General features: G+C 38.5%; 1 protein-coding gene across 1 annotated transcript in view; it reads right to left on the bottom strand.

Annotated features, from left to right (window-relative positions):
• Positions 1-494: 494 nt before the first annotated feature.
• cdh10b (cadherin 10, type 2b (T2-cadherin)) overlaps positions 495-13,697 on the bottom strand; it is a 60,640-nt gene continuing 47,437 nt past the window's right edge. The window contains exons 8-12 of the mRNA XM_055176386.2: positions 13,310-13,446; positions 10,770-10,888; positions 10,565-10,673; positions 9,058-9,309; positions 495-1,662 (exon numbers count right to left, since the gene is read on the bottom strand). Of these exons, the coding sequence (XP_055032361.1) occupies positions 1,172-1,662; positions 9,058-9,309; positions 10,565-10,673; positions 10,770-10,888; positions 13,310-13,446 (1,108 nt within the window). The 3' untranslated portion in view covers positions 495-1,171. The remainder of the gene's footprint in view (positions 1,663-9,057; positions 9,310-10,564; positions 10,674-10,769; positions 10,889-13,309; positions 13,447-13,697) is intronic.

Here is a 13,697-nt window from a genome sequence, read left to right as displayed (position 1 = left end):
GGTCTTGAAAATATATTATGAAGGTTGAGAAACTACAAAGTGTCACTTTAAGCATTGAAACTGCTATTGAGAATCTGTTGGTTAAAGTCATTTTAACACTGGGATTATATTGGGTGGGTGTGATAACCATGTTTTTAATTTGAGTAATAAAGATAAAACCTATTTGAATACTATAAAATTAATAGCCACTTTGCATAATTATGCATGCCGTATACATTATCCTTATCTATAAATGATACATTTTGAATATAAATTATACATTGATAAGGAAAGAATGCAAAAACTGGGCTCAAAAACTGGAATTTTATGCATTTGGCAGATGCTTTATCCAAAAGCAACTTACAATGCATTGCAAGTACTTGTGTTCTCTGGGATCGAACCCATGAGCTTTATTCTTTGCTTACATAATGCTCTACCCATTGAGCTACAGGAACACAGTAAAGACCAGTAAAAACCCAGTGTTTTCTTAAAATTGAGAACATGCCATAAAGAGAAAAGATTTTACAAACTTTATTATCAAAATAAGTATAAAAATATAAATACTGTATAAAACAATGCAACATCATTCAAACAACATGAACATAATGACAGATAATCTACAAATACACAATTCGTTGTACACTTCTAACGCTATGAGCTGAAATGAATCCACGGTTTGACAGAACTCATATAAACCTTCCACAGGAAAACCGCCTCTTAAACAGAGATATCAAGTAGTTTACATAATGATCATACTTGTAAAACATATTATACACATACTGCACCTATTTTAGACTTGGTCTGTAATAAAAGCTTAGCTTTTTTTAACATTTTCTTAAGATTTATTTTTTTTTGCCATAAACATCGATAGTGTAGAAAGCTACTACCAGTCACCTTGGTTAAAAAACACATTGTCCACACCATTGATTACAACAAATCCCTACTCGTAAAAGGCATCTTTACTGATTCTTTTGATGGGGGAAAGAAGAAGAGATAGACCAGAAGTTAAAAAAGACATAGAATGTAGGACCAGTAGGAGAAAAAAGGGCATGTTTATGTGAAAGGTTCCCAGTATTTCAAGTTTTGTTGACTTTATATGCGTCACACAGCGGAGAACGGGGAGATTTCGGTATGTACGTGTTTTTAGTTAGTGCTCTGAGATCTTTAAGTGCGCTGTGTTGCATATCCAGTATTAAGTCTCTCTCTGGGTTTCTTGGCCTATATACATATCCGCCAGTTTTTTGAACTGTGGCCCCCAGTGACTCAGATATTCAAAGTCCTGGTCCCCTTCGGTGGCGGCCGATTCCAAAGAGCTGAGAGATTCGGCCAAAGAGCCGTTGCCTTCGTAGGCGTAGGTAGCCAAGGAGTCATAAGGGGGCGCGGTGGGGTCCGAGTCGTTTTCTTGTAGACGTCCGTTGATAAAGTCTCTAACATCCGTGTTGTCCTTCAGGGGGGACGTGCGGCGAAACGGAAACAGCATTTCGGGCATTATATCCCGACGGAGTTTGTTGGTATCGATGACCTCGGGGTTGCGTAGGGTTCCGATGTCGAACGCCTGCGTGTCTTCCTCTCCGCCGCCCTCGTCGTTGTAGCTTACCACGTTGTCCCTCACGTCCTCTTTGGAGATGATCAAAGGCTCCTTCTTCTTTTGTCGCCGGAGGGCCGCAAACAATACCACGATCACTATGGAAACAGAGATGGACGAACAAAATGACATTATCAACCTTGGTGTAAATAAGACAGAACAAAGCTATGTCATAGTCATGCATCCTCAAGGCCAGCGAGACACCCAATAGCATGGTAAATCTAGTCTGAAAGCATTGTTTTGTGTATTGTGTATTTGGGCATGGGGAATTCCAGTCTATTACTTTTTCGATTTTTTTGTTGTTGCTTCAACTAGTAGCTCAACTATATTCTAACTACTGTAAGTTAAATCACCTGAAAGCTACGGTTTTAAATTAGAAGTCATAAATTTGATAAACATCATTTTGTTATGCTGCTGTGGCAACAAGCAAGGTGCACACCGAGAAACCGAAAAGACTTTATGATTAAGTTTTAGTTAATTTGCTCAATGAGTGGTCAGGCAATCGATGCTTATTGACAATGAAGTTGACAAAAACAGAAGCGCAGAGTCAGCTGAAAAAAACCCACGAACGGCCGGGCAAACGCTTTGGATGTGCTAGTTTTCACGGTGCTCAGAGAAGCAGATAGAGACGGCGAAAGAAAGCGTGCATAATCTCAATCACTGCAGAGAAGAAAGAGCCGTTGCTAAATCACAGGCTGTTCTTGGATGGCTAAAGCAGAGCACAGATAAGACGCCCAGTAAAAACTGCACAGCACCACAGAGAGCTTAGCTGAAGATACTAAGCAATGTTTCAAAAGGTGTCATGCGCTTAGGATACTCATGAATACAGAGAAGAAAGACGCTCTGTAATGTAGATAAAGGCTTCATGGTGCCTGGAGCGATCACCTTGCAGTTTTAAAACTGTGAAAGTAATCAAAAAAGGTTCTTCGTTTCTTCTCTCACGCGATACAAATTGGCAGGGCTTCAAAGGGGATGTACATACTGTATATATCCAAAGCACCACAAAAGGTTTCATTAATACATTTTTTTAATCTTTTTTACATGGTCACTAGTAGCCACAATACAAGATTTCATCATAGCTGTGAATTGTAAGACTTTGATTTTTATGAATGGACTTGATATATGCTTTTAGTGCATGCTTTTATCCAAAGTGATTTTGGGGCGGGTAAAGAATTTGTAACTTTAATGCGGGGCAGGTTGGGGCGGGACTTTAAAAACAAAATAAAAAAACAGATATGTTGCGTCTAATTCCCTGTAGCATATATTAAATATTTGGGAATATATATATTTATATTTTATTAAGTTCCTTGATAAGGTTAAATTACGCAGGCCTACGTAGCAATGTAACCTCCGCAACGTAACTTGATATCCCCAAACCTTTGGCGTCACATTACGGAAGCGCCAAGTAGCTCCCGCTGCCAGCCACAGCAACAAAACAAACAGAGAAATAAAAGCTAAAAATATTTCATAAAAGCGGGATCCGCGGGTTGGAAAAAATGCTGACCCGCGCATCACTAGTTGACAGTACTCATTGGATTCCATTGTATTTTTTGCCTACTATAGAAATCAATAGTTACAATCAGCTGTGTGCATACAATCATTTATCAAAATATCTTATTTTGCATTCATCAGAAAAAAGAAATTCATACAACATGAGGATTAGAAAATGACAGATTTTTCATTTTTTGGGTGAACAATCCCTTTAAGACTTTACAATTAGGTTGTATTTGTTAACATCAGAAATTGCATTAGCTATATTATTACTGTATTTATTATTCTTTGTTAAAAACAATATAATTGTTAATTGTGTGTTCATGTTGTGGGTTCATTAATTAATGTTAACAGACACAATTTATCTTAATGTATTAGTAAACACTGAAATTAACATTAACAAAATATGTATTAATTCATGCTGTTAAAGTATTGTTTGTTGTCGACGTTAAATGGAAACTTACAGCAAAGGGTTACCACATTAATTATTCAGTGGAAAACCTTGACAGCTAACTGAGTTTTTTTATAAAAACGCTTTGAATAATTTCAAATAATAACAATGTAGGTTCCACTTGGACATGTGCTTTAAACAAATATTATTTTTGACAGCTAAACAAATGAGTTAATATAAAAGCTATATATACTTCTTTAAACAACATAACCTAACAACCATGTGCTATTTTCAACTAAGACTACGATTATGTTTTTGTTCAAACATTATTTTAACCTCATTTATAGTTTAAAAGCAATGATTTTATTCGTTTGAGAGGTGTTTTTTGAGGGTTATGTGAAGTGCATGTGCGAGACTAAAGTCACGCGACTGCAGTGACACGGATGACATACAACGCGGCTGACGTGTTATCTGGTGCGCCCCAGGTGATTTTTGTATTTTTTGTGCGCCGGGGCGTCGTTTACAGGGAGGGAGACGCACGCTGTAAGTTTGAAAAAAAAATCTTTGCAAACATGTCTGAGGATAACACATCATCCTCGTCACTGCAATCATGTGACTTTAGTCTCGCGCAGGCGCTTCACAACAGACGTGGAAGAGAAGACAATGCTGAATAAAGTCGCAATTTTTGTTATTTTTGGACCAAAATGTATTTTCGATGCTTCAACACATTCTAACTGACCCACTGATGTCACATGGACTACTTTGATGATGTTTTTATTACCTTTCTGGACATGGACAGTATACCGTACATAGATTTTCAATGAAGGGTCAACAAGCTCTCTGACTAAATATAAAACATCTTAAACTGTGTTCGGAAGATGAACGGAGGTCTTACAAGTTTGGAATGAGTCATTAATGACATTATTTTTGGGTGAACTATCCCGTTAATAAATGCTGAAAACTTTTGTTAGTTCATGTTAGCTTATGCATTTACTATTGTTAACTAATACAAACTTATTGTAAAGTGTTACTAAAATGACATATTAAAGAAATAATTATATAGGTATAAAAAGGTTTAAAAATCCCCCCAGACAGCTCCAGACCGGATCTGCACTGGACCTGGGCAAAAGTTGACAGGTCCGGAATGGATACAGTGCGGATCAGGTCCTGAGTCGTCTGCTGCCTGGGCCTAATCTCTCCTTTGTATCTTTACCAAAAAGCATGGGGATGGTTAATGGAGATCAGCCAGACCATGAAGTCCCCAATGTTCATATTTTGAACTAGAGGGTGGCGAGAAGAGAAAATTATGTCCATAAAAAGGGAACAGGTGCTGTAGTTTGCAGCTTGTTTTTCCTGTTCAGTGACTGCTGTCTCTTCCCAGCAGGTGAGAAAGCTCGACCCAGCCTCCCACTCAGGTGTTAATTATGAAGAAGACACAACGGGGGGGCAACACGCTGTGTTCTGCCCAACCCGGGGCCTGCGGTGCGAGCAGGGCTCATTCTGTGATCAGGAAGACTAATGCTGGTTGAAGAGTCTGGATGTAAACCTCGAAATGTCCTGTTTCAGTGCGTACAGTGGGGTTCGAAAAAAAACGGTGCAGCAGAAACAATGTAAAAAAGATGAGTAAACAGAGAAAGAAACAAAAAAGAAAAGAACAACAGAAACATGTGATATTTTGTTCAGCAAGCATAGCTGGAAAGGTTTGGTCGACTGTATTATAAGCTGTCAACTCAGCGCCGGTAGATGGGTTTAGGGGAAGAAATTGAAAGTGGAGAAGGGGACGGGGTAGGGTGTCTTGTCTCAGTTTGCTAAAGAGAGGATCAGTGGTGGACTAGATGGTGCCTGAGGGGTGAACAGCGGAATATGAGATGGCTGAAGCGGTCTGACACACGGCGAACAGTAGTCTACACTGTGTAATAGGCAGAAACTAAAGCATAGGCGTACTTAAATTCATTTTTGTAGACATCATCAAAACCAGTCCGACAGGAGCCATCTTTGCATATCGTTTTAAATGTAAGTCAAGGTTTTGTGAACGAAAACAGTCACAATTTAGTTTTACATGACTACTTTTGACCATTATTTTCTTAGAATTAAATAATATTTTCTATAATAATAGTTTTTATTGTACTATTCAGGTTGTGATAGACAAAATCAAGTACCGTCCCAATTTTTTTTTCTCATTTGATGTCCTGTGACACTTGCGGAAGTAAAATGAATTGTAAACCAGTGGCGGCTCGTGACTGCTCATCTGAGGGGTGCAAATTCAAAATATGTTTGTTGCGTCATGTGAACCATGTGCATCACGTGTTTTGTCAAAATCTGTGCCTGCTGCACACGCGTCAAAACCGTTTATGATAAAAGCTCACGTTCAAGACACTCCCTTAACGGTAAACTCTGATTACGCATGAGATTATGTGAGTGTCTGGCAAACACGAGCGTCTCCTTTGTCATAAGCCCTTTGGACGCGTCTGCGGCAGGCACTTACTTTGACAGGACACGTGATGCACATAGGATCACTCGATGTGCAGAACGCATATTTTGAAATTACGAACCACACACATGATTGGATACATACACGTTGTGACGAACTTCACATCGAGCTCCCTCGAAAAAAGAAGTCACCGACCGCCACTGTTGTAACTATGGTTGATGTGAGGAAGATTAGCATATGTAAATTAACTGCGTTATGCTTGGATATCACAAAAGAGCAAAACATTATTTAAATCTTATGCATTTAAACCCATAATATTTGACCCTGACTGTGAAATCCTGGCTAAAGCCTTATAATAAAATAATGAGATTAGGGCATCAAAGTTTAATTTCACACATTGATTTCACACTCAGTCTATTTGTTTAAGATATCAAGGTTATATTTTCACAGAATCTTCTTTACATTAAAGCCTATCGGATGATTTTATGTACAAAAAAGTAAATCACAATTGTCCCCATAAATACCTTGAAGGCCACAAATCAAACAAACAGAAACGCTTTGGCCAACATAAATAATGAACCGCCACATGTTTCTAAACTTCCTAAAAATCATGCCGTTTAGGTGATTCATAAGGAGGCAGACAGGCGAAAATGTTAACGGATTGCCTCGGGTTAGATTGGGGACACGAGAGATGCACTCAGCAGTTTCAAAAATTACTTATTGATGAATGTTTTAACTTAAGCACAACATATTTTTCCTTTCCTCAGACGCACACTGTTTGTGACCGGCCGTTTTTGAAAGCGCATTACTTTACAAAGAAGCACAAGTGGCGTTTACGACGTCAGGAAGAAGCGAGCGACCTACTTAAACCTCAGAAGAACACAAAGGCCTTTTTGTCAATTGCATACATTTAATAATGAAAGCTATTTTTCCCCATCGCTGCACTTTCTGAGCAAAGAGGCAAAGAGAGCACCTACAGTAATGTCTTAATGGAGTGGCCTACTTTTGATTGTCTGGAGGAAATATTTGGACAATTTTAGCAAGGAAAAATGAATAAGTAACAAAATAAACAACAGAAAGGATGATGCGCAGCCCACACTGTGCTGTATCATCACAAAAGCAGGACTTGAGGTCAAAACGCGTTACGCCCGGCTCGCTCAACGCTGTACAATGTACAGTGTTTATTTTTGGTTCACTGCTTCAAAAATGTATTTGCTGTATCTTTGTGTGTGGTTCTGAGATCCTATCATGACCAAATATAAGAACTGGGAGTGCAAACAATCCATGTTGGCCTAGAAAATAAATCATTATTATCCAACGTGTCACTCTCTTTGAAAGAGTACGCCTCCAAATTTTTCCAAAACTTTACTTCTCAAGGCTACATGATGTAGTGTAGGGCTCAGCTGGAGTTACTAACATATTCTTACCTTTAGTTACATTCAGACAGATTTCTTTTTTAACCATTGCTGTGTTGTGCTAAAGATGCGCTTGGGTGTGATCAAATTTCTGCAGGCTAACAAACACCTGTCATATTCAATTGAGACCAACAGCACTACCACCTTTATATAACCCTTTTCCACCAACATGGTGCTACTGCTGGTTTTACAGTCAATCTCCCCAGTACCAGTGTAAATCTCCAACCATTACCGTATTTTCCGGACTATAAGTCACATTTTTTTTTATAGTTTGGCGGGTACTGGAACCTATAGGCAGGTGTGACTTATACATCAAAATTATTTAATATGAACCAAGAGAAACCATTACCGTCTACAGCCGCAAGAGTCGGCTCTATCCTGCTCCTGTATTTATGTAATTCAATGGATTCAGTGATGCGAAATGACTTCGGGACCTTTTTGAACTTGATTTGGCTTGTTGTGTTAATTTAGCCTATTCAGCCTCCCAGGTGTGTTCGATATGCTATTGTGTTTGGTGAATTAATGGTAATATTACATTAACATGTACGGACACCTATTCAGCCTGTTGTTCGGTGTGCTATTGTTTAGTTGAGTAACTTGCCATTCCAGATTAAATGTCTGTTTTTCGGCTTGGATTTTGTGAAATCATTTTCGTAATAAACGTAATGTATAGTCCAGTGCGACTTATATCTGTTTTTTTCCTCTTCAAAAGGCATTTTTGACTAATGCGACATATACTCTGGGGCAACTTGATGTCCGGAAAATACGGTAATTGTGTTTCCACCAAAGGCCTCCCAAACTGACCATACACTGGTTGTCAGCGTCATCTTTTGTTAGGTTTGTAACAACATGAGAGTGAATGAATGATGACACAATTTTCATTTTTGGGTGAACTATCCCTTCAAAGTAACCATGAAACGGAAGTAGTGATTGTTTTCTTTTCATGAAATATAAAAAAGAATACAATGGCTACTTCCGTTTCATTTTATATATTGTGAGGTATTGGGAACTGATTGGAATGTTGGAAGTTGGGCCATGTTGCTAATGGCTAATTTCCGCGATCTTTTCCCAATAGCCCCGCCCTTACGCCATTCACGTGACAGGCTTTATTTACCCACCCAAAACTGCAACCTCATATCAAAGTCAGCCTATAGTCAATCAGAAAGACCCTGCACAGAGACCCTGCAATGTTAAAAGCAATGTGCTTTTAGAAATTCACTTACTATATATGTATATGTATATGTATATATGTGAAGAGTTTCGTTGCAAAACGAGATAAATCCATTTTTTTACATTTTTGTCAAAACATGTTTATTATTATGTTATCATGTTATTATTTTGTTTTATGGTACTACTTAGCGGTATTTTTTAAGTTAAAGGTTTAAATCAAAACAAACCAACTGCAGTTGAATTGATATTAATTGGAATGCACAACCAAAAAACGAGATTTCTGAAAAATTATATAATGTATGTGTATATATATATATATATATATATATATATATATATATATATATATATATATATATATATATATATATATATATATATATATATATATATATATATAATGGGAGAAATTGTGCAAAATGTGGTTGGAGGTTTCAAACCACAAAAGCTAATGCATGCAAACAGTGCTGTAAGATCAAAGGTCATACAAAAGATTGCTTCTAAAAAATAACCATACAGCAAGTTAGAAAAGGCTTAACATAGAAACAAAACAGAGTTAATTATAACATGCAATCGTGGTTTAGTCAATACTTACTAAGAAGTATCATAATGCAGAGCAATATGGCCACCAGCGCTCCTGTGCTGAGACCGGCAGATAGCAGCAGGGCTTCTGTGCTGCACGTCTGCACGTTTCCACCGCTGTCGCAGGCGCAGACCCTGACCGTCAGCGTGCTGGTGCTGCTCTGGATAGGATAATCATTGTCCGAGATGACGACGGGCAGCAGGTACGAGCTCATCTCTCTTCTGTTGAAGCCACCCCTGCGGGTCAGGATCCTTGCTGTGTTATCTAAAACGAAAATGAGGCGAATACTTCAGATACTGAAACTGGTCTGTGATTGATTGTGTTATTTGTTTTTTTAGGTAAGATATAATTATTTCTCAGTAATGTGTGCATGGGACAGGTAAAAACATGCTGCTTGCCTTGGAATAACTAGGTAGTTGAAATATATATTAAAATGTAAATGCAAAATTGTATCTGGGTCTTTATTACATTAGGAGATGAACCAAGGAGATATTAATACACATTTATGATAGCAATTGCACCACCGCCATGAAAATAACAGTATGTACATTTGGAAAGCACCAAATTTATGTATCATCTGTCCGTTGTCCATCAAACCACATGATATATGTCCTTACTGTACCAGACACCAGTTGTGTCTAATACAAACGTATGACATTTCTGTGCAGCTATTGTCACAAAGTACACATAAATAATTATCAATAAAGGTCCCTAGCTGTCACTAAGGCAGTACCCTTTAATAAAGGTCCTAATAAGTACCATTTAGGTATGCATGTATACATTTTGTAGCAATATGTAAATCTGAGGTAGAGGTCTTCCCATGTCCACTTAGATCTAAAAACCCAAGGTCCGACCCAAGCGGATTCGGGTCTAAAGGTTTTATGTGTGCCTCGGACATGAGTCGTGTATAATATTAGCATTTGAAATTGTTTTTGCAGAAGCGGGCAAAATTGGTTGGGAGGCCCCTGGGTTTCTTTCTGTCTGACTGGTGCATGAGGGCTACTGACTGCACACATCTCGGTGCCATTTACAGTATATTTCTTTAAACCAGAGAAGACCTCCCTGCTGAAAAAAAAACAATAAAACCATTACAGAAAATTTGAATGGTTTCCATTAAAATACCAATAGGAACCATTAGCTTTTACCAGCTTTTACTATGGGCCATATTCCATTAGAACCAAAACATAGAACCAATAAAACCAATACATACCATTAGAGACCAACAAAAACCAATACACTGTAGTGTGTTTTGGGCCATTTTTCATTAGAACCAATAAAATTCCCAATAAAACCAATAGAATTTCTGTGATGGTGTCTATTGTTTTTTTTAGCAGGGCTCTATGCCATTGGTTGAGTCAATGTTGCTTATCCTTACTAGTTAGAATGCAAACAGCGCAATAGTTTAAAAGCATTGATTGATGACTCACAGTCTGTTCTTTAAGCTGAGATGGGGGAAAGTAATTTAACATTGGCAAATTACACATGTCACATTTCATTACGTGTATTCCTGCTGAAGTACCTTCATTGTCGAAGACGGTGAAGTTTGGATTGACGGTGCTAAGGCTGAAGACAAACTTGTGGCCGACGAGAGGTTCATCCGTATCCACAGCACTTATAGTCTGGATGAGCTAGAAACAAATTACAGACAGTGATTTATTTATATTTTCCTTTTATTTTTCATATTTCAAACAACGGCCTATGAAACAACGAATAAGCGTATATACCTGACCGGCTCTGACGTTCTCGCACACAAAGGTCTCGTAGTACATGGCGAACTCGGGCGCGTTGTCATTCACATCTCGTACTTTGATAAACACCGGCACTCTGGTTTGCAGGGCAGTACCTAGACGCCAATGATGAATGTGTTTCAGCAATCGTGGGAGATATTCAGTTTGCATTCAAGAGACTAATTTCACGTCTCTAAGTTTGTCTGTCAGCTCTTTACCTCAGGCATGTATTCGTCTACACAGAACGTAGAAAACATGAATTAAACCACAACCATGATGACAGTTTGATTTCTGTCATCAGTCATTTACAGCCATGCTGAGATTTCAGCCGAACGTCTCGAGGCTTTAGAAGTTTTAGTCCATCTAGGATAAAGTTATCGCATTGTTTTTAACCCTTCTCAGAGACCCGAAGGCCATTTTACAAGCTTGAAAGATTTACCTCACATTTATGTATCTGGGTTTATGTACCTTCACGACTTTGTAATCGTATAGCCATATTACAGTATAAGCAACGTTGCAAGCTTTACTATTGCATAGGGGGGTCACGATTCTCCAAATCCTCGATTCGATTACATTTTGGATTCTAAGGTCACGTTTCGATTCGATTCTTGGTTTTTTACTTTTTATTTTTTAAACGACAAGTTCGGTATTTTACACTTAAAGCCCTGTTTTCAGATTGTTTATGATGAAATAGAACGGTTTTGACAGAAATTTGGATTTCATTTACAAAGACGTGAAACCCACCGAGTGGTCAGGGGCGTTCACCGACACGCCCACACAAAAATCGCCGCAAAAGACGCACTCCAACAGGTTTTATCGTAGTTTTGTCCAACTCCATTTACTTGTATTAGATATGCTGTGATGTATGGTATTACTCCGCGCCGGAGTATTCTTGCAATTGGCAAAGGCAGATTATCTCCACCAACTGAGCTGTAGTGTCTATTATTCAAGCTCTCAACGGAAGAATGTGCGGGTGTGAGGCGTTTGGAAAAATAGGTCCACCAGTTTACAACGAATGCTAAAACACCTGTTGGAAAGCATCTTTTGCAGCGATTTCCGTGTGAGCATACCAGTGAACACCCCCGACCACTCGGTGAGTTTCACGACTTTGTAAACGAAAGTTTAATGCATTTTAGGAAGGATTGTTCCTGTGCACCTATACACTCATTGTAGAGGTGGGAGGTGATAGAACAAACACCCAAAAATTCTCGGGGCAGCCGCATATGTCAAAATTTTAGTCAAAACCGTTTTATTTCATCACAAACAATCTGAAAACAGGGCTTTAAGTGTAAAATACCAAACTTGTCCTTTAAAGCAAACCCGGAGATGCCCTGCCATGTTAGTTGTGCTGCCAGTGGAAAAATATGGTACACGCACATACCTGATAAAATGAAACTTTCTGTCAGATGAACATTCCTGTCAGTACTTTGCACCTTGTCATTTAAACGCGATTGGGAGTAGTGACAAGTTTATATGGACGCGAACTAATATTATGTCAGAGTCCGCTGCTTCTGTTGTAAGTAAACACAGTGTTTTTTACATTCATGCTAGAGCTTTCTCTGAATTTTCAGCGCATTTGGTGAAATAAGATCGCGCAACTTTCACACGGTTGCAAAATGAAACTGCGGAGATCAGCTGCTTTAGTTTTATCAATGAAAGGCTAAAAATAGCACTGTACATCGTGTGTTCGCCAGAAGTCAGAAAAGACGTAAAACATTGTGTTCAGTACCTCAGATTAGATAAATGGGCGGAGAAGGCAGTCTCCTGTGGCTGGTCAAACACATTCAACCAATGTGCGTTTACACTACAAAAGCTTGGCAAGGCGACCGGACATGGGGGTGTGGCAGCATCGACGATTCCATATTTTAATTTGAAGTTCGTGGTTGTGACTTAATTTCGATCGATTTCGATTTAAAATCCCTTACTATTGCATACAGGGAGACAAAACATGCGATGCGATGAATCTTTACTTGTGTAGTGTAGAGATGTACTCCTCACATTTGTTTATTTATTTATTTATGTTTTGTAGTTATATTTGCGCTACATTTGGGATTAAATTGACCCATAACACTACTTGAATTGATTCGGTCACATTTCTAAACTAGTGTTTGTCTACTCAATATTAGTTTGCTTCAATATTATCTACCTTGGTTCAGAGTAACATACAAGGAATAATAAAAAGTTAATTTTGAATTTAGCATTATTTTAAAAAGTGCATTTCCTGGACTCCAGACAAGAAAACAGTACAACTAATCTGAGCAGAACAAGAGATTTAACAGCTTTGAGTATAAATCATTGAAAATGCAATTCAGGCCTTTATTTATCAGGCCCGATTTCATGATCTAAATTCATAAAACGCTGAAAGGGAAAGATCTCTTGGCATTGCTAAAAGTATGCTTTGCTACAAAGGGAACAAAGAGAGAACAATTTGGCTGCATTTAAACGCAGATTACTACCCAATCAAGGGTGAACATTGTCTCATTTCAAATCAGCAGTTATTCCTACTGATCCAACAAAAGCTCACAATACAAACTTACTGAGCTCTGTGGCCAGAACGGAGATGTTGTGCCATTTGGATGTCTCTCTGTCCAGAGCCTGGAGTGTGCTGATGGTTCCATTGTTGGAATCGATGTTAAACAGCCTTTCCAGGTCTGTGTGCCGATCAATGGTGTATCTGAAACGAGAATGACTGTAATGAATGCGAGACAATAGAGAGCTGATTATGCCAAGAAACAAGGACGGAGCGTTCTGTGTTATAAGACGTTGTAAACACGCACCCAGGCAGTAAAAACGGGTACTCTGCACACCCGATAATAAAGGGCACAGAACACAACCTGATCAGACAACCATATAAATTAGCACAGAGCGGTTTACTGGGCCTGCGGACTGATTTCGACATTATTAATAGGTTTGCAACTTCATCAA

This window comes from Misgurnus anguillicaudatus, chromosome 4 (genome assembly GCF_027580225.2).
Source record: "Misgurnus anguillicaudatus chromosome 4, ASM2758022v2, whole genome shotgun sequence".
Classification (NCBI taxonomy): domain Eukaryota; kingdom Metazoa; phylum Chordata; class Actinopteri; order Cypriniformes; family Cobitidae; genus Misgurnus; species Misgurnus anguillicaudatus.
This window is presented reverse-complemented; position numbering and strand designations above follow the sequence as displayed.